The sequence below is a fragment of the Astyanax mexicanus genome, chromosome 23, assembly GCF_023375975.1.
Source record: "Astyanax mexicanus isolate ESR-SI-001 chromosome 23, AstMex3_surface, whole genome shotgun sequence".
NCBI classification, from domain to species: domain Eukaryota; kingdom Metazoa; phylum Chordata; class Actinopteri; order Characiformes; family Acestrorhamphidae; genus Astyanax; species Astyanax mexicanus.
The window spans coordinates 22296930-22322864 of record NC_064430.1 but is presented as its reverse complement, the minus strand read 5'-3'; the positions used below and the strand labels follow the sequence as shown (position 1 = coordinate 22322864).

The window sequence follows — 25935 nt, the reverse complement described above, 5'->3', positions numbered from 1 at the left end:
TCGCACAGACAAAATATTACACCACCTTTACCCCGAGGATGAAACGCTGAGATCAAACATCCTCAAACACACGCAAAAAAATCTGAACCTGCCCAGATAAATGTTCTGCACAACAACGACACTCACGCACAGAGAGAGTCTCCTCCCTTTTATGGTCAAATTACCACTGGCCACTTTATCGGAAACCCCTATCCAGCTCCAGCTTGCTGATGTAAAGCCAGAAAGCTCATTTGTGGAGACACACGGTTGCTAGGTGTTTCCAATAAAGTTGCCAGTGAGTGGAAACACAAAGTTGGTTGGTGTTTTCAATAAATTAGCCAGTGATTGAAAACTAGAATGTAAGTTTTTTGAATAAAGTGGCGAGAAAATAGAAGTACAAGGTTGATAAGTGTTTCTAATAAAGTGGCCACAGTGAACAGAAGCGCAAGGTACAGTAGGTGTTTCTAATAAAGTGGCCACAGTCAATGAAAGCACAAGGTTCATTGGTGTTTCTTATAAAGTGTCCAGTTAGTGAATGCAGAATATGTGTTTCCAATAAAGTGGCCAATGTGTGGAAACTAAAGGAAGGTGATTCTAATAAAGTGGCCACAGCGAGTGGAAGCACAAGGTACAATACGTGTTTCTAAAAAAGTGGCCAGTGATTGGAAGCACAAAGTTGATAGGTGTTTTCAATAAATTGGCCAGTGACTGGAAACTAAATGGAAGTGTTTCTAATAAAAGTGGCCAGAAAATGAAAGCACAAGGTTTGTTGGTGTTTCTAATAAAGTGAACAGTGTGTGGAAACTGAAGGTATGTGTTTCTAATAAAGTGGCCACATTGAGTGGAATTGCAGGCCAAGCGTCTAAATAGCTGTACAATGGCGCCCCCGTGTGAAAGAAATGATAAAGTGCTACAACACCAATTTTCACAACAAATATTTAGCCATTTTTAATCATTATTATTTACAAGTACATTTAGTTGTAAGTACTTTAGCCTTCTTAAAATGCATGTTTTTTCTTCTCAACCAAGTTACTGAAAAATCTTCAGGTTCCACTCCATGTTAATAGTATATTATTATCATTAGTATTATTATTATAATTATTATTATTATTTATTTAGTGTGTATATACGTTTATTGTGCGTATTGTGTTTAAAAGTATTTTTTTATTTTTTCTTTGTTTGTTTAAAATCTTACTGTATTAATCTTCAACTGGAACATAGTTGAGGAGAGGGTCCTGTAGGTGTTTCTAATGAAGTAGATGTTTCCAGTAAAGCAGTGTTAAAAGTTTTTTAAAGGTTTGTAAATATGAAGCTTGTGTTTTATATGCTTTGAAGGTTTATTCTCCTGAGAACAGGATGCTCCACTGAACTGTGTGTAATTTGCTGATGCGCCCCCTGCAGGCAGGGCGGGGTGCTGTAGCTGCAGTTCGCCGGTAGGGGGCGCGCTGCGGCTCCGCCGGTCAGTTCGAAAACAAACGCAGCGCTTCTTCCTCCAACTGCCTCTAACTGTCACTCTCCTCCCGCCGCCGCCGCCGCGGTTCCGCTCCTCTACCGACCGACCCGACCCTCAGCCCGTACCGGTACTGGCTCTACTCAGCGGTGTGTATCTGCAGCAGCAGCGGGTTCTGGAGGAGAGTCTCCGGGTCTTCGGCTGATTCTGAAGCGGAGTTTATCGGGTGTTTCTGGGGGAAGAGCTGCAGGGAGGATGCCGCAGACAGAAGGAGAGCAGGGCGGTAAGAGCTCCTCCCGCTGACGCCTGACGGAGCGCCGAGCCCGGCTACCCGTCTCACCACCACCCGCTGACCCCCCGGTCCGCCTCAACACTGCCTGACTGTGTGTGTGTTGAAGGCTGTGTGTGTTTGTGTGTGAATGTGAGTGTGTATATAATGTGCGTGTGTGTGTGTGTGTGTGTGTGTGTGTGGCAAACTGGCAGCCTGTCCACTGTTGATTTTCAAATGATACCAGACATAACGTACATTATACAGACATCTTCACAGGAGTGTGTTGAAGGCTTTGTTGAAGGCAGAGTGTGTGTGTGTGTGTGTGTATAGTGTAAGTGTGTTTCATGGCATAGAGATAATTAGAATTAAGGGGTCTCGTGTGGTGTGTCCGGTCTAAACCGTTGGCAGTTATCAGTGTGTGTGTGTGTGTGTGTGTGTGTGTGTGTGTGTGTGTTTGGAAACCTATTTTCTATTCTAGTGTTGCTTTCAAATATTTACTTAACGTGAGTCAGTCTAAAGTTATGTCTCTCTCTCTTTACACACACTCAGTCTGTCTATCTCTCTCTCTTTCTCTCTCTCTCTCTCTCTCTCTTAACACACACACAGTCTGTCTGTCTCTCTATCTCTCTTTCTCTCTCTTTATGTCTCTCAAGTTTCTGCTCTTCCTTTGTTGCATTCTGTGGTTTGTGTGCCCTTTGGGGCTGTGTGTGTGTGTGTGTGTGTGTGGTGTGTGTGTGCACGCAAACTGGCAGCCTGTCCAGCCCACTGTTCATTTTTATGCCAGTTTGACATATCTGTCTCTCTCCTACAGGGTGTGTGTGTGTGTGTTTTGTGTCACTGCCTGATCTTCCTCTTGCCCTCTAAGGAGAGGAGCTTTAATTGATGTTTAGGACAGGTATGTAAATAAGAGAGAGAGAGAGAGAGAGACTAGAGGTTAAAAAGAGAGAAAGAATGATCAGACTGTGAGGAGAGAATGAGAAGAGGTGTGAAGGGAGAGAGAGAGAGAGAAGATGGGAGGAGATAAACAGTAGATGTGGAGGTGAGGAGAATAGAGGAGAGAGGGAAGATATGAGGTGAGGAGAGAATCAAAGAGAAATGAGGAGAGAGATGGAGGAGAGAATGATAGAGTTAAAGAAATTAAGAGGGATTGGAGGAAAGAGATGGATGGAAGTGGAGGAGAGAGATGGAGGAGAGTGTGGTGTTGAGGGTGTGTAGATACCCTGCAGGACTCAGGCTGGGTTCAGTTAGGTCTGGTTAAGGAGGTTAAAGGTGATTAAATGTGATTAAGCAGGAAGGAGCTGTATCTGATTATGCTGTACGGTGAGGAATGTTCTCCTGGCTTCAGGTTGAGGATTATTATTAAATTCACTGCAGAGATTATAGCTGCATTTACTGCTGCAAATTTATACTTTATCTTTGCATTTGTCAGTGAGGAACCTAGACTGTTATTGTTATGTTAAAGCTATGTTTTAAGTTTAGACAGTTGCAGTTAGCGGCTAATGCTAATGCTGCTCCAGTGTCTGTGCTGGAGAACTAAACTGAAACTCCTGTATAACTCTGTACTTCAGTGGAGTGACTTTACTGCTCCTTAATTCCTGACTGATAGAATTCATACATAAGGAGCACCTGATTATAAGGAGCTCTGATCATTTTTGGTAAAATTAAAGGATTTTGAGTGCGCTTTATAGTATGAAAAGTATGGCAAATGTCAGAATGGAAAAATGCTAAAAGTTTTAATCACTGGAGGGGTTGTGCATTAGTATGTTAGCGCTAAGCTAATGCTATTGCTGCATATTTTCCTTTGTTTCCTGTTTTAGAGTAAACACAAAACACATTTCATGCTTGTAAAAATGCTGACACAAATTTTGCTTTACTTATAAACAGTTTAACAATATTCTGACTGGATAAATAGCATTTATATTTACAACCAGCACTAAAATAAGAGATTAACTACATTTCTGACACATAATAAATATAACAGGTGTGTTTAATTCTCCATATTAGAGCTGTACTGTTTAACTAAGAGGAGGAATGTTAGTGTGTTGCACTGCAGTGATGATGGGATTGATTACTTTAGACTGGATTTGGATCAATGTAGTCACAGTGTGATTTGTCCTTAACTGCACAGCAGTCACACACACACACACAAACTCACACACACACACACTGTATGATGACAGTTTGTTCTGGTGTTTTTCTGCTTTAGTGTCGTATCTGGGTTAAAGTTCATGCTGTGCGATATAACGATAAATATCGTAACTTTATATATTTGCATGAATAATTGATGAAATTACTGTAGAAACGATAGAGACGATAGAAGGTAAGACACTTTGCTACAGTAATTTCATCAATTATTCATGCAAATATATAAAGTAGGCTATGATCAAATGTATAGGCGTGGTCACTTTGCATATACTTGGTTTATATAAGGGATAATAAAGTAATCTTCACAAAAAAAAGCTTCATAATGTGGTTTTGCGACGTGAAGCTGCTTTACGTTATTTGACGGACCCTTTAGAAAATGTAAATTTAAATACCTGTACAATTTTGAAACAATTAGCTACTGCATCTACCTCATCTGTTTTCAGTTTTTCAGATTTTCCCATATTGCCCAGCACTACTTTGTATTAGAATTTGAATTAAAAAAATGTGGTTTAAGGTTAAATGGTTGGAAAAACATAGAACCAAATCTGTTTTCATTTTCAATTAAATAATATATTAAATTTAAGCACTAATCTAAAATATAAGGTGAACTCTACTGTTGCTATCTTTAAATGGTCTTTTTCTGAGTGTTTCGGCTAAAACCACGTTAGCTATGATAATTATCCTGTTATTTCAGTAAAGTATCTGTTTAAAAGGCTAAAACGGGGCTTTCTGTTTTCAGGTTCTCCTGCTTGTTGTTTTTAAGGGGCTAATCTGATGCTCGGGAGCAGCGGCGTGCGGCTCAGATTAGCTGGAGATTACAGTATTAGAGATTACAGCGTTAGGGATTACAGGAGGCATATGTCAGAGTGCTGCAGGGGGAGGACTGGAGAAACCTGAGAACAGTCTTAACAAACTCAGAGCATTTATTCATCCTCTGATAAAAACCTGCTTTCTGTTCTCTACAGTCTTTAAAAGTTACGATGCTCAGATCACTCTTACTGTGATGCTGTTCAGCACAAGCGTCTGATGGATGATTTCTGCGCTTTAAAATGATTTTAACAGCAGTTTTCAGCACCTCCGAGATTAAAACACTAAAAAACACAAATTTAAGAATTACCCCCATTCAACCCAAACATCTCAAATACACAACAGTAAAACTAATGATTATTCCCCCAGGTATGGTAAAGAATTGGTGCCAAATTAAAAAGCAGTTGCTGCAAATAGAAGTAAAACCACTTTTCCATCCCTCCATCCAACCAGTTTCTGAAATTCTAGGATGATAAAATGTATAATCTAATTCAGAAGGCAGGGGATTGAGGAAATTATGTTGTTTCAACGTTACAGTTTAAATATTTACGCAAACAGTTGTTTTAAAGTTTTTAAGTTGTTTTAAAGAGTGTTGGTGTTTATTCCAAAGTCTGGAAATTTTTAATTCAGATATAAAAAAAAATGCAGATTCAGATACTTATGATAGCCTTTAGCCACCATACAGGTCTCTCCTTAAGTAAGTGTGTGTGTGTGTGTGTGTGTGTGTGTGTTATTAGTCTTATTTACCTTCTCCCATCACTGTGAGCACATGATGAGGGCTTCTGAGGATCTGAAAGGCTTTGTGCTAATGAGTAAATGCAGCAAATGAAAGACACACAGCTCTATGTGTGCGTGTGTGAGTGTGTGAGTGTGTGTGTGAGTGTGTGTGTGTGTGTGTGTTGCTGCAGTTTGGGTTGGTTCTTTTCTGGGGAAGAAAACAGTGGTTTAAGGACTAATGCCCATTTTCCAGACTTCAGCTCTGTGTGTGTGTGTGTGTGTGTGTGTGTGTGTGTGTGTGTGTGTGTGTGTGTGTGTGTGTGCGCGCGCATGTGTGTGAGAGAGAAAGAGAGAGAGAGAGAAAGAGAAAAAAAGTATAAAGTGTAAGTTAGACTAGGATATAATTTTTAATCCGCATTTTTTATGGAATTTTGTGATCATGTTTTTCGATCTCAGTCGAGTACCTTAATGCTAGTTTTTAAATAGTTTTGTATTATTACTTTTTAACTTATTTAAATTTGTTCCTTCTTCTTATTATTATTAGGGTTCAAGCACCGAATGTGCGTAGAACCCTATTGTTTTTGCTAAGATTTTTCTTCTTCTTATTATTATTATTATTATTCTTTTTCTCCTGAAAAAACAGTTGTGCAGCCTAAACCGTAAGTCATAGAGAAATTAAACTTGGTAGGTAGATGTAGGATCAGTGCATCTCGGTGGACAACAAAAATGGCACCGATTGGTCAAGTGGTGGCGCTATAAACAAGGAAATTCATTTTTCACAATTTTCTCAATAACTCAAAAACCATAAGACCTACATTCAAAATTCTTATTTTGATGGATTCCTTGGGTCAATACCAACAACTTTCCAATTTGGACCATGCACTTCCGTCTATATAGATTTTTTGCTAATTTGCATAATATGCAAAACCTACTTTTGCAAACTAGTCCTAGGAATTTTGACCAATCCTGGCATGTTTGGTATCAAAACACTCGTGAGAGCATGCGCTTCAATATTCATTAAGAAAAAGTTGAAATATGTCAACAATATGGCCGCCATATGCAAATTAGTCCTTCCGGATATATGCCCCATTCACTTCAAGAGGTAAATTTGGAGCACTGTTTCTCAGCAACTGTGCAACCTAGCAAGTTGAAACTTTGCATGCAGAATCTATCATACAGCCTCTAAAGGATGTTCAAAGGGCAACTTAATCAATCAACATGGCTGAACACCATCAGCCAATCAGCATTCAGCAGACATTTTGGCAGGATGATATTTCTGGATGATATTTGGCAGTTATGTTCAGGTGGAGACACTGTAGTGACCTGCAAAGTGCTGAAACAATCCGCCCACTGGGGGGCGCTGTTCCAAAAAAACGAGTATATGTCAATCATGCTGTACTATTTTGACATCTAATTGTTTTTGCCATATTTAGTACAGTGGCTCTGACAAATTTCTCAATACAACTATGTTTAAAAAGTGCTTTGTTCATTCATAATTGCTAATTGTTTGAAAATAGCTATATTGAAACTACTCTCTGGATATTTGGCCTATCACCTCCATTTCAGTCTTGCACACTGTAGAGTCTCTAGGTAAATGTTCATTAAAAACATTTGTGAAAATTTCACATACAATACTCTCCAGGCATCAAGCAATCTGTGCGTCCTTGGAATTTCTAACCTAAATTGCTGTAACTCTGCAGTATTTGCTGTAATCTCACAATGTTAAAGACCTCTGTACAATATCACTCTGATGAAGCGCCATTTAATACAGAACTAGATTAAGAATAACTTGACATTACATGTCATATCAGAACATTCACTCCTTTGTTCCTCTTCTCAACATTAAATAACAGGTGAAAGACTTTTGATCATTTCTAAATGTGACAGAATGTCTCCAATTGTGTTAGACCTTCTTACACATCACCATCCTATGCTCTAATAGGCACCATTGTGCTAGTTGGTGCTTGATGAAGCGCCATTTAATTCAGAACTAGATTTATAATAACTTCGTAATTACATGTCATATCAGAACATTCACTCCTTTGTGTTAATTTAAACTTGTTTGGTCAAACATTTCAGCTTGTTCTGCAAAGGTTCAAAGGTCAATCTGAATACCACTTTGTGAACATTCTGGTTGAAGCCACCTGATCAATACCAATAACATGTAGACACCTTTTGACTAGTTCTAACTCACTTAATGAATATCCTACAAAGTTCACTAGATTTACATGTGAATTTAAGCACTGATCAGGTTGAAAGGCCTCTGCTCAACATTAATAACAGGTGAAAAACTTGATAATTTCTAAATGTGACAGGGCATCTCCAATCATAATAGACCTTCTTACACATCACCATTCAATGCTCCAGTAGGCACCATTGTGCAAGTTGGTGCTTGAACCCGATGATTGCCGCTTGCGGCTATATTTATTATTATTATTATTATTATATAGTTATTTGTATATAATAATAATAATTATTATTATTATTATTATCATTATTATTTTATTATACTATGTAAGTTTGTTTTTGCTTACTAATCTCTATCTTCTTTTTATATTTATTTTTTAATGTATATTTTTTCTTTTTATCTATTTTTATTTTTTATTCACTGTTCAATATAGTTGAAATAAAGATTGATTGATCGATTAATGGAAATATTGGTTAGTACTGATCTGATCACAGTTCCTTAATGAAAAGTATCAACTGACACTAATCCAGTTTGATCTGTGTAGCGTGATGCTAAATTTCAGTCAGTACAGATCTGGTTCAGGCTGATCTGAGTACAGTATCAGAGGGTGAATCAGTTGTAATTCTGTGAATCAGCTCCTCTGTTTCTCTACTCCTGTAGAGATGTCGAGACGCAGTGCGAGATTAGCCACCAGTCCGTACTACGCCCACGATGATGATGCAGCCAGCACCAGCTCCACCGAGTCCAACCCACACTTCTCCTACAGAGAGAGCCCCGTCAGGTACGGGTTACACCTCTCCTTACCTCTCACTAACATACACTTCTCCTGCTTCTGCTTCTCTGTGATACACTGTTATTACCGTATTCCTCACAAAAATACTTAACAGATACTTAAATTCAAATGACTCTGATTCAACGGCAACATGATCGGGACATTCCTATAGTCCCAATACGTATGTTAATATAATGTGTGTATAATATAGATATAGTGCATGTGCAGTGTTGTTAGCAAAACTATACTAAGCATATTTGATATTCAATATTCTCTCTCTCTTTTTCTTCAGGGTCTTTAAGAGAAAAACAGGAGGCCGTAAAGCAGGCGAATCTTCTCGTGCATCGAGTCGTGCCTCCAGTCGTGCGGGTAGTGTTAGTGAACTGCAGAGTCCGTACACTCGCAAATCTGTAAAAGCAGAATATGATCCAGGTCAGTGCTGATCTTATTCCTCCTCCTCACTTACAACAGTTTCTTTCTTACGCTTTTGTGTTAAAATTTCCCATCATTGCAGATCATTTACAGTTTGAAGTAGCTGCAGCTGTGGATATTGATCATAAAATGTCTGGTTATGCCAAACCATCACTCCAACAAACTATTTAACATTATTATTGTATACTATTTATATATCTCTTCCAATGTATACACAAATATAATTACATATAATATAATTACATATAATCTTTTCTACATGTATTTACTTATTTGCTGACAAACCGTGTCATGTATATACGTCTACCCAGAGAGGGAACAATTCTGTTACTTTCTTTAGACCAGAATAAATGATAAATAAATAGACTATCACTGGATATGAACAATATTTATTGAGCTACACATACAGCAGTAGTGTTTAACGCATGTGTAACACAACACACTGACATCTCCGCATGGAGTTGTAGAGGTTCTTAATTGAGTCCTTTTATATACAGCTTATATACAGCTTATAGCTGCAGTGCTAAACCTGTAGATACAGAACTAATCTGTATATTCCAAATTCAGTTCAGTTTAAATGTGTTTATTTTCACTAAACATAAGATGAAGGTTTAATCTTTTTAGTAAGACAGCAGCAGAAAAGCTGCACTTAAGAGAGGAAACAAAAATATAAAGAGAAACCAAACCTGCTTTAGTTAAAACCAGATAACACAACAGATACAGAGACTGATAACAGCAGCAGAAGAACTGGTCAGAGAGAGAGAGAGAATGAACTGGGGATAAGGTCGTGAGTTGTTTTAGAGATATGAGTGAATTCAGGACTGAGCAGAAACTGTTATTAACTATAATATGAGTATTAAATATAATACACCAAAAAGAGCCATATAGCCACAATACTAACTAATATACCATTCAATGCTGGATTATATAGCATTCTTAGCTTACTTATAGCCACAGTTATAACTTACATAGTTACAATGCTAACTCATGTAGCTACAGTATTCAGTAATAAATTAACTTATAGTGGAATACAATAACACTATTCAGTGTGTATTAGCTCAGATAGCTACACTGCTAACTTGTATAGTTACAATACATACTCATATTGCTCCAATGCTAGCTAATGTAGCATTTAATACTAACTCATGTAGCTACAATATTCAGTAATAAATTAACTTATAACCGAGTACAATAACACTATTCAGTGTGTATTAGCTCAGATAGCTACGATGCTAACTTGTATAGTTACAATACATACTAATATAGCTCAAATACTAGCTAATGTAGCATTCAACACTAACTCATGTAGCTACAATATTCAGTAATAAATGTACTCATAGTGGAATACAATAACACTATTCAGTGTGTATTAGCTCAGATAGCTACACTGCTAAATTGTATAGTTACAATACATACTCATATAGCTCCAATGCTAGCTAATGTAGCATTCAATACTAACTCGTATAGCTACAATATTCAGTAATAAATGTACTCATAGCCGAATACAATAACACTATTCAGTGTGTATTAGCTCAGATAGCTACGATGCTAACTCGTATAGTTGATGTGAGTGTGATGATGAGTTGTGTGTGTTCAGGGTTGGGCTCAGGTGTGCGCAGTTCTAGCCAGAGGACGGGAGCTGCAGCGCGGCCGCTGAGCAGAACGACCACACCTCTTATCTCCAGCTCCTCCACCCTCTTACAGAAACCAGACTTCTCCTCAGGATACTCTTCAGCAGAGGAGAACAACGGCCTACACAAAACCAGCACCGCCGGTGAGGGAGTGCGTGCGTGTGTGTGATGGTGTGTGTGCGTGTGTGTGAGAGAGGAACTGCATGTGGGCTTGTGCATGTGTTTTGGCTTTGTATGTATGTAAGTGTATCCTGTGTGTGTGTGTAGGGTGTGTGTGTGTGTGTGTGTTGAAGTATTCTCTCAGTGTAACCACAGTGTTGTCCTGTGTTGTTTCCTGTCACCGCTGTGGTGTAATGTCTCGTCCCCAGTAGGCCTAATGCTGTATAACCTGCCCGGGGGGTCCTGCTGCACATTTTTGTGTTTATCCTGCTTCACACACCTCCTACTTTAACCCAGTAAATGTTAGTTAATGGGGTCAGGGGTGTAAAGAGAGAACAGCAGAGTTTGCATTACAGTGAACCCTCTCTAAAATCACCACAATGAAGCCCTGCTTCTTTATTATTCTATCCACTTTGTGTAATGAATCAGTTAAAAAAACCACTAGATAACGATGCTCCCACCACCATGCTTAACAGCTGCTATTTTTTCTTCTCTTCTTAACTTAATGTCATTAATTAATATACAGTCCCCTCTTAATGTATTGAAACAGTGAGGCCTGTCCCTTTATTCCTTCTGTAGACTGAAAATATATGTGTTTGATATTAAAAGATTAATGAGAGACAAAATATTAACATTTCAGCTTTTATATCCATATCTATGTATTCACATCTGAATCAGATTCACAGTTCAGAAAATAGCACCATTTCGTCTAAACCCACTTATTATTCTTTTGTTTACTATATAATAATGTTTTTTATAGTTTGCATGACTTATTGTAATATTAATCTGCAATGCAGAATATTTTCATAAATATATAAATAATGAAAAAACACTGAATTTAAGGTGTGTCCAAACTTTGGGGTGTACTGTATTTTTACACAGCTATTTTGCTCCAGGTTCTTCTGATTCTCTGGCTGAGTCTGAGTTTGGGCTTCGAGACATACTGACCTCACCAGGTACCCTAACACACACACACACACACACACACACACACACACACACACACAAACATAATGACAAATAAAATCCAACCTGCATTTTTTTTGTTCAGATTATTAATGCAAATCTATTAGAAATATTAAAGCTTATTATAAACCAAGGGCTACCTCTGTTCATATCTACAATATGTTTTTTTATGCATGTATTAAATATGTTTGTTTGTTTGTTTGTTTAGCACGTGCTCTTGCGATGGTGTACTGGTGGCTGGGGACCGCCTGGTACAGCCTGACTTCTGGAATGTCCCTCATCAATGTTTCCCTGCTCAGCAGGTAAATGAATGTATGTATGTATGTGTGTGTGTGTGTGTGCGCGCACGTATGTGTTTGCATATTTAAATAAAACTTCTCAGCATTTCCGCATTTCAGTTCCTCTTAGAGCTGCATATTAATATGATGCTTAACATAATTTGAACTTAATAGTTTATGGTTCATAACAGTAACCACGTAACAAAAACACACCACACTGCAGAGAGCACTTAAAAATTATAAGTTTCTTTGATTTTACCAAATTGAAAACCTCTGGAATATAATCAAGAGGAAGATGGATGATCACAAGCCATCAAACCAAGCTGAACTGCTTGAATTTTTGCACCAGGAGTAAAGCAGCATAAAGTTATCCAAAAGCAGTGTGTAAGACTGGTGAAGGAGAACATGATGACAAGATGCATGAAAACTGTGATTAAAAGCCAGGGATATTCCACCAAATATTGATTTCTGAACTCTTAAAACTTAATGAATATGAACTTTTTTTTTCTTTGCATTATTTGAGGTCTGAAAGCTCTGCATCTTTTTTTGTTATTTCAGTCATTTCTCATTTTCTGTAAATAAATGCTCTAAATGAGAATATTTTTAATTGGAATTTAGGAGAAATGTTGTCTGTAGTTTATAGAATAAAACAACAATGTTAATTTTACTCAAACATAAACCTATAAATAGCAAAATCAGAGAAACTGATTCAGAAACTGAAGTGCTCTCTTCATTTTTTACAGAGCTGTAAATGGAGTTTTAATAATATGTGTGTGCTATATTAAAATTGTGTGTGTGTCTCTTTTGTCTGTAGAGGTACAGCGCATGTGAGGAAGGCTATCCTCCTCTTCCTCCTCGTTCTGCTGCTGGTTTTTGGTGAGTTAAGAAACACTCCTGAATTGTAACAGCTGATATACACAGGTGAGTCTGTCCCGTTATTTACGCCGTGTTTTTTTCTGTATGCAGGTCTGTGGTACGTCTATCCTTCTCTTAAAGCTCACCTGTTCCGTAGTTCAGCTCGAAGCCCACTGGCCCCGCCCACTCACACACCTGCACGTACACCTGTTCCTACTCCTGTGGATGTGAGTATAGTCATGTGCATACTTTTATGGCCACTTTATTAGAAACACCTACTTTATGTTGTGCTTCCACTCACTGGACACGTGCAGGTGTTGTGTTGGAGGCTGCAGCTGATTGGTATTGTTCTAGAGGTGGATCTTAATGATTGTGTGTGTGTGTGTGTGTGTGTGTGTGTGTGTGTGTCGCCCCCTGCAGGAAAAGTTAACTCAGGCCGGACTCTTGACTCTGAGGAATGAGATTTACGCTCATCTACAAGAGCGTGAAGCCAAGTGGACGGAGAGCAGAGCCCGAGACCTGGACCCTGTGCTGGTGAGAGTGTGTGTGTGTAGTGCTGGTGTGGCAGTAATTCACTACTTCTTATGTCATGTGTAGAATAAAAATTGACAAAACAGTAAAGGAACAAAATATATATATATATATATTAGTGCAGTCATTGTTAACACCCTGACACATGAAGTTAATCTAGAAACTTGAATGTGTAAATTATTTAACACTATCACCATGTTTGCACACAAACACACCACGGTTCCTCAATTATTATTATCTATTTCTCAAAAAAATACAGGGAAATAGTCACGTGACTGTCCTTTATCATTTTTATTCATGATTAATTACAGAATATTTTTTTGGTCAATACAATATTTTCTTAAGTTATTAACCCCAATAATATATACTATATATACTACTTCTACTACTACTACTACTAAAATATATTTATTTATTTATTTTATTTTATTTTATTTTAATTTATTTTTTTTTAACTAGGCCTCTCACAATAATTTCAATATCGATTTTTCGTACAATAAATGAACATGACCTCAATCGTTTTTGATAATCGTGATTTCGTCTTTTGTGTTTATTTGTATGTTAGTTCACATATATAACAATGAACAGTATTTTAGCCAGTCATGCTTCAATAACTGCGACTATATTATTCCCAAACTAATTATAATAAATTATTAATTCAAATTTTGTTGTCTTTAAAAAGTGTATAATTGCTTTTTTATGTTATTCTGTTATTATTATGTTCGTGGCATTTAATAGACTTAAAACTACAAAAATATCGTGTATCGCAATAATTAAAAAAAAAATCTTATTGAGACAGGCCTACATTTACCCAGTTTTATTTATATATTAATCAGGATTAATCACAAATTGTGAAGAGAGAGAGGAAAGGGAGAGTGAAGAGAGAAAGAGTGATGTGTGAGATAAAGAGAGGTGTGTGAGAGAGAAAAAAGGGTGAAAGAGAGACGAAATGAATAAGAGAGAAAAAGAAAGACATTTGTATGAGCGAGAGAGAGAGACAGAAATAGAGAAGGGAAAGAGAGCGAGACAGACAGACCGAGAGAGAGGTAAAGTAATTTTCTCTTTTTCTGTTCATCACCTCAGAAGGAGATTCAGCTGCTGAAACAAGATGAAAAGCAGAAGCTCAAACAAGAGGTGAGACACACACGCACACACACAGACACACACACGGACATACACACACGGACATGCACACACTCAGAGAGAGAGAGAGAGAGAGAGAGAGAGAGTCGTCAGGTGGTATTTATAGAAGTTCTGAAAGTCAGAAAATGTATCTGCACCGTCACACAGCTTCCTGTTTACAGCACCATGGTAACATCACACAGGAAGTGTACTGATAGAGGTGGGGCTGCCCCTATCATCTAGGCTGTTAACGTGTGTGTGTGTGTGTGTGTGTTTGCAGATGATGCTCACAGATCTGCAGGAGCTGAAGATTAAAGTTGGAGAGTGAGTTCATCTTCAGTTTCCTTCTATAGATTTAGGGCGTTTCCCCAACAGGGTCTAAATCTAGTCTTTTATAAAACACAGTATTTTGCATTAATATTTCCCGAATAAACAGAAAATATACTGTAAGACCAGGTGTAATCCCTGTCCAGGGAACTTTCCTATAGTTTGTTAAAAGGGAAGTCCTTCTTTTTTATAATAAATGCTTATTTGCAGAGAAAAGTACAGTATCTAACCTCAGAGGCAAGAATTTAATTAGGCTTTAATTAAAAAATGTAAAATATAAATTGGCAGTATGTCCCTTTAAGACTGTTTGTGCCAGTCATCCTAACTTTTTGTATTGTCTCTGTCTCCCTCTAGTGTTCTCTCAGAGCACAACACTGTGGTGAAACAGGAGCTGCACGGAATCAAGCAGCAGATTTCTGATCTGAGATCAGATGTGTCCGACCTCCAGACATCCTCTAAACTCCACGCCCACAGACTGGACGTCCAGGAATCTCAGAATGCCAAGGTACACCCCCCACCTCCTCCATAACACACACACACACTTACACTCGTTTTGCCCTGAAGTCAGTAAATGCTTAGAGAAATTAGGTATGTTCACTAATATTATAGCACAGGGCTGTCCTCCAGATACCTGTTAACCCCGCCCACTAAACCTCTCTATGCCTTGATTTTATCATTGTATCTCTGGCCACTTTTTTAGAAACACCTACTGTACCTTGTGCTTCCCCTCACTGTGGCCACTTTATTAGAAACACCTACTGTACCTTGTGCTTTCACTGACTGTGGCCACTTTATTAGAAACACCTACTGTACCTTGTGTTTCCCCTCACTGTGGCCACTTTATTAGAAACACCTACTGTACCTTGTGCTTTCACTGACTGTGGCCACTTTATTAGAAACACCTACTGTACCTTGTGTTTCAATTCACTGTATAATAATACCAAACGTCTTTTTTCTGCTGCAGCTGAAGGCGGAGCTCTCTGATTGGCTGCTCCAGCAGCTGGCCGTGTCAGTGGGCTCTAAGGAGGGTGTAGTGATGCATCCTGACCTGCAGAGAGCGCTAGAAGCCCTGGAGAAGAAGATAATGGACAGACTGGGTGAAGAGCGGGAGAAGGAGAGTGGAGATATGTGGGGGACTGTGGGAGTGACCCTGCGGGAGGAAGGGGCTGGAGAACTCACTGTGAAGGTGTGTGTGTCTGAGAGTGTGTCCCCCAAGAATTATGAAAAAATTTAAATCTCTCTGCTTTCTAGGAATAATTGACATTATCATTTATATTTTATCTGAAGAATGATGGAAATTGTTTTGTCTGGTTTCTGAGGTTGATAAATGATTAATTGTATTATATACATAAATGGTATTATATGCATATACACTGCCGGTCAAAAGTTTAAGAACACCCTTAGTTTACCCCTATAACAAGCCAATTTGCTTTACTATTTATTATTTTATCTTTATCTTATTAATAACTTTATTGCTGCAGTTCTTGTTCTGTCAGATTAACTTAAATTTTTCTCTTCAGTTCTGCTAAAACTGAGACTTGAGTCTTTAATCATGTTAATCTGAGTTTTTTCCTCCAGTTTCCAAGAGTCTTTATTTGAAGGTGTAGAAAACAGTACTCACCGCTCTCTGGCTTCATCAGTAATTTCTCTAAAGAAAAGAAAGAACTTCTACTTTTAATAGTTACAGAGTTCTCTGTGTTTCTGAGTACAGTAACTGCTTAGCAACCCCTGTTGGATTCAGTTGCAACCACATGGCCTCCACATGGTTGGGCACGTGCTTGTAAATGTGAGCACGTGTGGAAAGCTGTGCTCCTCAGTCCAGCATAGTTTATCAATGCAGATATTTCCAGTTACAGCTGAATTTACACTTTTAATCCCAGAAAAACTCTAATCTAATCTTATTTACCTTTTAAAAAGACATTTAAATGCTGATTAAAGGGCAGATTGTTGTTTTGCTGTTTTCTCGGGTTTTGTGAGCTTTCTCAGCTCTTGATTGGTCCGAACGCGAGACAGCGCACGGGTGGGGTCGGGGCTGGTGACGCCACTGGCACTGCATTGTTTAACATAGTGATATATATCGCTGAATAAAGAACATTTGCAATGTAATTTTTTCCAATATCCTGCAGTCTGTAAGGAGGTCCCGTCCTCCTACAGAGCACTGTTCACTCTGGTGTCACGCTGTGGCCTTTCTCACGTGTGGATCGTGCCCACGCGCACTCTGTACATTCCTCTGAGAGCGTCCGCTCTGCTCTGAAGATAAATGTCCACAGGCTGTATATATAGTTCAGATACATTTGTCCCAAGTGGTGTGTGTGTGTGTGTCAGTGTGTGAGTGTGTGAGAGTATATGTGTGTGTGTAAATGGCGAGTGTGTGTGCTTGTGTATAATGTTTATGGGTGTGTGTTTTTCCCAGGACCTCTTTGAGCCGTGTTTATTACCCACTTCTGCATTGTGTAGTGAACATGCTGTGCTGTTTACACTGGGACGTAGCGGGATGTGTTTATGCTGATTTATGTTTCAGGATGTGGAGCGGATCGTGAACCGGGCGCTGAGTCTCTACAGGGCCGACGGGGTTGGGATGGCCGACTACGCGCTGGAGTCTTCAGGTACTGAAGCGCTGAAGAGGATCGAAACACTTTATTTATTTGCACTCAATCTGAATCTTAATGTTGAATTCTGATAAACACTAGCTAACCTGACACCAAGTTTTATTTCAGTTTGCAAAGAATAAAAGGGAAATGCATTAAAACATTACGGTATTGGATACCCAGCAGCTCAAACTGACGGTTTGTTAATAGATAAATAGATAGATTCAACTTTATTGTCATTGCTCAGTACTGGTACACAGCAACGAAATGCAGTTAGCATCTACAAGAAGTGCAAATAGTAGCATAAGTGCAAAGAAAAGTGCAAATAGGCATGCTCACCTGGCAGTTTGCGATGAAAAACGTGAAAAGCATTAAACGAATAACCATTACTACTAGAAATCTGGGGAGATGCTGAGCCTCATGATAGGGGTGTAACATTGCAGCGTGTTGAGAAAATTCAGTGATGTTCATAATGGAAACAGGCAATTCAATGTTCTTTTACTATTAAATCTCATGCAGTTGCCGGAGAACCAGTGGGCGTAAGCAAAGGGTAAAGGATAATGTCAATCATTTTAGACACCATCGCTTTTTAATGTATTTTTTAAGCTTAAACAGAACAGTAGTTAAGCTTAAAACAGTACTTACTTACATCATTACATCCCTTTTGTTTACACTTTAGAAAAACTAAACTATTTGCTTAATCCACATATGTTTAATATATAATGAGAAAATCAAATCATGAACTCAGAATCGTGAATTGAATTGAATCATGAACAGAGTGTATAAAAACATCATAAAAGGAAAGAAACACATTGAATGAGAAGAGGTGTGTCCAAGCTTTTGCTCACCTAAATATTGCAGTGAGAACCCAATAACAGGAAAGCAGGAAAAGCCTACACAGGCGTACCATGCTAATATCTACAGTATTGATTATTATATTGTTTTACAGGGTTTGAGTGTGATTGTGTGTTTGTGTGTTTAGGTGCCAGTGTGATAAACACGCGTTGCTCTGAGACGTTTCACACCAAGACCGCCTGCCTCAGTCTGTTCGGGATCCCGCTGTGGTACCAGTCTGAAAGCCCTCGCACGGTTACACAGGTAACACACCTACGCTTAACCATGCTCACAGTTACACTGCGTTCACAAGATTAAAACTCTAAATATTTATTCAAAACGATCCCAGCGTAGGCTGGTGCTTGATTTTCAACACTCCTGGGACTATAGCTCTATCTGGATGTGATTAGTATCTCAGGGGGGCGTCTGTGTAAAATATTCCACACTTCTACTCAGTGATAAAACTCCTGCATTCAGACTGCAATTGAAAAAAACAGGAGGACCAGTGAGTTTTTAGGCTTTAGTTTTTCTCGGTCACACGACTTCACGCTGTTCAGTAGCTCCTCCATTTCCACTCGCTGTTGTGTTTTTAACATGGATCTCCGTGGAAAAAAACGTGGCGCACCCAAAGTGTAATTACGGTGCGTGGCAGTGGACAAATATCTATTTTATTAAAGGCGAGGAGACGAAACTCAGAGATGTGCGTCCGGACGGGACTAAAATTACTGGAGGAGTTCAGAGAAAAACAGTAGATAATTCAGCCTGTAATTTTCTCAGAGGACGTCTGAGAAAAACTCGAACATGATCGTTCTGGACGGGAACAAAATCAGGAAACACCTGAATTTATTGATTCTATGAAGAGAACACCTCTCCAACTGTTGAGCATGTAGCCAGTGGCAGAAATGCACATTTTAGCTAGCTACTAGCTTTGAGTAAATAATAATAATTATGTATTTGTTTATTTATATAGCAGCTTTCATACATTCTGTAATTGTCAATTTATAGGGGAAGACAATAAAAAAATTCATTAATTAAATGAGTGTGTGTGTGTGTGTGTGTGTGTGTGTATTTGTATTTGTAGCCTGAGCTGTACCCGGGGAAGTGCTGGGCTTTCCGTGGTTCTGAAGGGTTCCTGGTGATCGCTCTCTCCTACCCGGTGAGAATGACTCACGTGAGTCTGGAGCACGTGCCGCGTTCACTCTCGCCTACAGGCCGCATCGACAGCGCTCCAAAGGACTTCGCTGTTTACGTGAGTTTACACCATCCATTTATTAATACTGATTAATCAGATTTATCGATACGTGTATCTCAGGTCATCATACGATCCTCTTTCCTCATTCCTGTAGGGAATGACTGGCGAGGACGCTGAGGGAGAACTACTCGCCACGTTCACATACAACCAAGATGGAGAACCCATCCAGACCTTCAAACTACCAGTGAGAAACAGCTCCTAATGATACAAACACAAACTTAAATGTATTTTATTGAGATTTAAAGTGATAGACCAACACAGTACTAATACAGTACTGGTACTGGAGAAGTATTAGCATTAGCTGCTAACCATGCTAAGTGCTAGCTCTTTCGCCAGTAAGAAGTGAGTACTATCGGCCTATATCCTGCTGCTAACCCCAGCTAGCACGTCTGGAGCAGTATTAGCATTAGCCGCTAACCGCAGCACTAGCTCTTTTGCTGTTCAGAGGTGAGTATATCAGACTTTAGTCTGCGTGTTTACCGTGTTAAAACAAAATATGTGTGATTAACCTTTAACTAATGTCACCCTGGATTTCCTCAGTGTTGAACAGCATTAGCAGCTAACCACGGAAATCTAAGCTTACTGTAAATAAAGATAAGCTTTTTACTCACCCAATTAAACAATTTTCAGGAGAGAAATCTGTGTAAATTAACATCCAGCACTCGTTTAACTTGCTGAGTTAGAAGGAAAACATGGCGACTCCGCTGTTCCTTACTAGTGACGCATAATGTGTATGTATGAAAATAAACCAGAAAATAGATGTTTATTGATAGAGCACCTTATAATCCTAGTGCGAAATATACAGTGTAGTTGGAACTATGTTCAAGATATTATTTTTATTAAAATGTCCTCCTTATTATTATTATAACTGGACCTTTCTCTTTTTGGATAATAATTTAATATAAAAAAAACATAATTTTAGTGTGTATTATTAAACTTATGATTCTAGCTATTTATTCTATTAGATGTTATTATAGATTTTGTGGTGTACAGTATGTGTCATATGTTATATGTTATATTATTACAGTGAGCAGTGATTAATCACAGTTTGGGGCTGCTGTGTTTCAGGACTCTCCCACTGAGGTGTATCAGCTGGTGGAGCTGCGGATCCTCAGTAACTGGGGGCATCCTGAGTATACCTGTGTGTACCGCTTCAGAGTTCACGGACAGCCCTCCAACACCTGAGAGAGAGACAGACAGGTGGAAGAATGAAGAGAGAGAGAGAGACAGGTGGAAGAATGAAGAGAGGGAGAGAATTTCCATTATTAAATCCTTCACTGGATTGTTTTATAAAAATCAGAGATGCTGGATTTAGACAGGTGTATCCTATTCAAACTGCTTTATATAAAAACAGAACACACACCTGAACACGTTGGGTCGAGGCAGGTAGGATATTAACATGCAAAAATTTTAATATTAATTTATAAATAGATCCGGAAACGTATTTCATGATTTGCACTATTTACTACAAACTCCGACGTACCTCTGATTTATTTATTATTCTGTGTTTAGTTTCTATCAGTACGAAGCGTCTTTTAAAGGAACAGTGTAAACAGATGTGTTAACGAGGTGGTAAATAATAAAGTTAATTGCCGCTGATTAGCGAGATTAGCACGATTAGCATAATATCAGTCGGCAGCTTTTCATTTTGAATTGTCATTAATTGCATTAGCATTGTTTTGTTTTTTTTTTCGTTTGAAAGCGTAGCCTGATAAAATGCTAATGCTAATGACCTTTTTATATTGCTGTTAATTAGCATTTTTGTTAAATTGCTAATTTAAAGGTTAAATTCCTAAATTCTCCCGATACAGTGAGAGGTACCCTACAGTATAGCTAATACAGCAGTTATACAGAGAGTTACAAATAAAATAAAAAATGGTCAGTTTTCGAATCTTAAGAAGTATTTAATAAAAAAAAAATATGTATATATATATGTAATTAAAATATTTTTGAGTAAAAGATTTAGCATTGCTATAAATGTCTGGATACACTGAATAATAAATTGAATTAAAACTACAGAAAAGCTTATGATTTGAAGAAAATAAAAAAATCCTGTTATTTGCCTTATGTTGTAATTAACTACAATGAAGTATTTAATTAGCCAGTATTTTATAATTGGTTTATTAAAAAGCACATTAATAGACTGGTGTTAATCTTCTGGCTGTATCCAGGAAATCAAGACTGATGTTTGTGTTACATGAAACATTTGAATGTTAAATATAGTCATATTGTCTTATAAAGGAAATGTTTGGCGAAAAATTTGGCGATTTTATACAATCTGATGCTCTTCCTAAATCAAATCAAGCACTCAACCTTTATGTCAAATGGTGATAATAAGTGCTGAAAGTCAGTAGTCACTAAAATTTGATCTCTAAATTCTTTGAAATGTTGCAGACTTATTGAAATATGAAGTAAACTCATTAATCAGGGTAAAGTGCTGGTTTTGTGGAGATATATGTGGACTATGTAGATATTATATTGCAGTATATTAAAGAAAAACGCGCTGCACTGTTAAAATAGCAATCCGCCAAAGTCAGAGCTCATCTGGCTCTTAAATGAAATGATGCTCAACTGAAACACTGATTGGTTTATTTCACGGCAAAAGTTGACCACACCCAGAGGCCGTGAAGGTGTACTTTTCCCGACGTTACGATAGCAAAAACACACTGACACGCCCTAAATCAAGCTGCACGGCCCGTTTGTTAGCAATAATAGCCTTAAAGCTTCAGTGCTACAGCTTCAGTCAGTTGTGTAAAATTAAGTTTGTTTGCCAAACGTTTCCTTTATGTCAGGTTTTATAAAGCTTTTATGTACAGTGTGTTTGTTTTATCATTAAGAATGTACAGATTCTTTTTAGTTGCACTTACAACCATTTTAATCACTGCAATATATTCAGCTCACGCACAGAACCTGAACTCATGAAAACCTTAACTCAAGCTACAGTTAGCAGAATGTAAAAAGCTATAATAATAATTATTATTATTATGAGACCTGGAAGAAAACTGTGTTTACCTGCTTATAAATACTATTTATTGATTAGGGCTGCAACAATAAGTTAATATTATTGACAAAAGGCTATTCCTTTAAATGTTGAATTACCCTGATAAAGAGGTCAATTCAGAGTCTGTTCAGAGTCTGTTCAGAGTCTGTTCAGAGTCTGTTCAGAGTCTGTTCAGAGATCTGTTCAGAGATCTGTTCAGAGATCTGTTCAGAGATCTGTTCAGAGATCTGTTTAGAGATCTGTTTAGAGATCTGTTTAGAGATCTGTTCAGAGATCTGTTCAGAGATCTGTTCAGAAACAATTCAGAGATCTGTTCAGACACAATTCAGAGTCTGTTCAGAGTCTATTCAGAGCCTGTTTAGAGACAATTCAGAGATCTGTTCAGAGATCTGTTCAGAGATCTGTTCAGACACAATTCAGAGTCTGTTCAGAGTCTATTCAGAGCCTGTTCAGAGACGATTCAGAGATCTGTTCAGAGATCTGTTCAGAGATCTGTTCAGACACAATTCAGAGCCTGTTCAGAGATCTGTTCAGACTCGATTCAGAGTCTGTTTAGAGTCTGTTCAGAGATCTGTTCAGACTTAATTCAGAGTCTGTTCAGAGTCTATTCAGAGCCTGTTCAGAGACGATTCAGAGATCTGTTCAGAGATCTGTTCAGAGATCTGTTCAGACACAATTCAGAGCCTGTTCAGAGATCTGTTCAGACTCGATTCAGAGTCTGTTTAGAGTCTGTTCAGAGATCTGTTCAGACTTAATTCAGAGTCTGTTCAGAGCCTGTTCAGAGATCTGTTCAGAGCCTGTTCAGAGATCTGTTCAGACTCGATTCAGAGTCTGTTTAGAGTCTGTTCAGAGATCTGTTCAGACTTAATTCAGAGTCTGTTCAGAGTCTGTTCAGAGATCTGTCTGTTCAGAGATCTGTTCAGACACAATTCAGAGTCTGTTCAGAGTCTGTTCAGAGATCTGTCTGTTCAGAGATCTGTCTGTTCAGAGATCTGTTCAGACACAATTCAGAGTCTGTTCAGAGTCTGTTCAGAGTCTGTTCAGAGATCTGTTCAGAGATCTGTTCAGAGATCTGTTCAGAGATCTGTTCAGAGATCTGTACAGAGATCTGTTCAGAGATCTGTTCAGAGATCTGTTCAGAGATCTGTTCAGAGATCTGTTCAGACACAATTCAGAGTCTGTTTAGAGTCTTTTTAGAGTCTTCTCAGAGACAATTCAGAGTCTGAGACCTACAGTCTCTGTCACTTAAAGTGAACAAATACAATGGTTTTACATGAGTACCCACAAAATATTGGTAGAAACAAAGAGTTAATTTTCTTTAGGTTAAATTATTGTTTTGCAATTGTAATTTGCTTATTTGTAAGGCAAGATGAAAATACATTTAGGCTATTAAATTTATACGATAATAAAAAAGAAATCGCAAATTTTGTGAAAATGAGTTAAATATTTGGGCTTCAGCCAAATGCTTTATTTTGTTCCGTTTTGCTTTCGGCCAAAACATTTATTTCAGTGCATCACTAATCAAACTCAGAATGGACTGATTTAATTAATGATGGAAATAGTTTTACGTTGCAGCTCTACTGCAAATAATAGTTTATAATGTAATTCTGATAGTTCTATTCAGTTCATTAGCAGCATATTAATCATTTTTGCTTGATCTGATCGATTTGGCCAACTCTGATAAAATTTAAATGAAAAAAACATGTTCAGTTACACTAACCTCTCTAAAACGTAATGAAAGTAATATTTGGTCACTGATTATACCCAGAATATATGATTTAATGATATGCTGATTGGTGGCATCATGCTTTTCATTCATTGTTAGCAACTTTAGCCTAGTGTATAGTTAATCTACTGGCTACAAATGATCTGATTGTCTGATATAATTTTATATTTATATTTTGTATTTAAATTTTGTACCGCAGATGTTTTGGCTGAATTGTTAGATCAGTATTTATAATATATTAGCACTGGGGGCGGAGCTACCCTCATTATTTGTGGCTTTGTTTTTTTTTTTATTACATGTTTATTATTCTTGTGGTTCAGTTCTCGTCATAAACAATTTCATTTTATTATAACAGGTTATTCAAATGATAAAAAATATATTTGGTCATTTGTCCATAGTTTGGTAATGTTTGTGGACACACCTTATCATGAATTTACTAATACGTGACTAATACATGTATAAATGCTTATTCCAGTGGGCGACAGTCTAAAGAAGGTTTAGGTAGATGTTACGCAGGTTTATGAATACTGCCAAAGTTTGTTTTCCATCATATTTCATCCAGATGTTTTAAAAAAAGGTTTTTAATTTGTGTAAATTGTGAGTAATATCTATTAATCTCACAGTTTGATTGTACGCTGTTGAATATAGAGTTTATTCTGTATTGAACTGAGATGTTGATTTGGGACAGAGCCGGGACAGTGATCTCTCTCCTGCTGGGTCGGGGAAATTATAATCAGATTATAATCAGATGATGTGATTGGATGATAATCGGATGATGTGATTGGATGATAATCGGATGATGTGATTGGATGTTTGGATGTTTGTTTCTGACCAAAGTGCTCTTTATCTCCTTCAGACAGACAGAATCATCTTCCACTTTGTGAACGTCTATATTAGGGCTGCACTTTACTGCAATATTGAGTTTTTCTGCAAAGTACAGCTCTGTAAAAAAAAAAAATAATGAGTTTCTTTGATTTTACCAAATTGAAAACCTCTGGAATATAATCAAGAGGAAGATGGATGATCACAAGCCATCAAACCAAACTGAACTGCTTGAATTTTTGCACCAGGAGTAAAGCAGCATAAAGTTATCCAAAAGCAGTGTGTAAGACTGGTGGAGGAGAACATGATGTCAAGATGCATGGAAAAAAAACTGTGATTAAATTGGGTTTTTCCACCAAATATTGATTTCTGAACTCTGAAACCATTTCTCATTTTCTGCATAAAAATGCTGTAATAGTGACAATATTTTAATAGCAAAATCAGAGAAACTGATTCAGAAACTGAAGTGCTCTCAATTTTTTCCAGAGCTGAATAATGCAAAATAAAAAAAAATACAGAGTTTTTACGTCAGTGATTCAACGTGACATTAATAATGTACTTAATGAATAAATAAATTATATTGGGCACATATAATCCACCTCTGGTAGATTATTAAAGTCATTAAATTTGGCGACAGTGGGAATTTTCTGTGTACTAAGTTTAAGTGTGATGCTGTAACAGTGTTTTAATAGTGTTTGTTAAAACTTGTGTTATTACATTACATGTCCTTCAGTGTGAGTGTTGCACGTTGCAGCGATGATGCTGAATTATTTTGAAAATATTGTGCAGCCCTAATCTCTTTGTGTTTATGCACTCTTAAGATACTAGCATTGTGCTAGCTGTGTTATAAAACGTTGTAATTTTGGAAGGATGTGCTTTATGGAAGGAAAAATAAGAATTATGTTCTTAAATTGAAGATTATGCAAATCATTTTGACCCTTTTCATCATTATAATGATGTGAGTAAAGGGCAGCTGCTGTTTTCAGACAGAAAACTGATGTAATGAGGTTTTCGTACGATGACGATGCTTTACCATGTTTACCATGAGTTTATTGATCAGTAATAAAATTACTTTTGTATTA

General features: G+C 37.7%; 1 protein-coding gene across 10 annotated transcripts; it reads left to right on the top strand.

The window, feature by feature from the left end:
- The first annotated feature begins 1447 nt into the window (after positions 1–1447).
- On the top strand, positions 1448–25935 carry sun2 (Sad1 and UNC84 domain containing 2). Of its 10 annotated transcripts, none has more exons than XM_022665447.2 (21): positions 1448–1712; positions 8218–8338; positions 8622–8761; positions 10359–10535; positions 11448–11507; positions 11726–11819; positions 12610–12671; positions 12762–12877; positions 13071–13184; positions 14265–14315; positions 14584–14627; positions 14985–15135; positions 15595–15816; positions 17152–17236; positions 18201–18316; positions 19134–19301; positions 19399–19488; positions 20373–20504; positions 20535–22896; positions 23090–23190; positions 23436–25935. In XM_022665447.2, exons 1-18 carry the CDS (start codon positions 1685–1687, stop codon positions 20487–20489), a joined length of 1956 nt encoding a protein of 651 aa, XP_022521168.2. In that variant the 5' UTR covers positions 1448–1684; the 3' UTR covers positions 20490–20504; positions 20535–22896; positions 23090–23190; positions 23436–25935. The 10 variants fall into 10 exon arrangements, with proteins under 10 accessions (XP_022521168.2, XP_049327071.1, XP_049327070.1 ...); XM_049471114.1 differs by having other exon boundaries at positions 20373–22448; positions 22495–22896; XM_049471113.1 differs by having other exon boundaries at positions 20373–22448; positions 22483–22896.

Coding starts and splice junctions, on each gene's coding strand:
- sun2 (XM_022665447.2), top strand. CDS start 1,685: ATGCCGCAGACAGAAGGAGAGCAGGGCG. Junction 11,820..12,609: donor AATGTTTCCCTGCTCAGCAG/GTAAATGAATGT, acceptor TTTTGTCTGTAG/AGGTACAGCGCATGTGAGGA. Junction 19,302..19,398: donor CAAAGGACTTCGCTGTTTAC/GTGAGTTTACAC, acceptor TCATTCCTGTAG/GGAATGACTGGCGAGGACGC.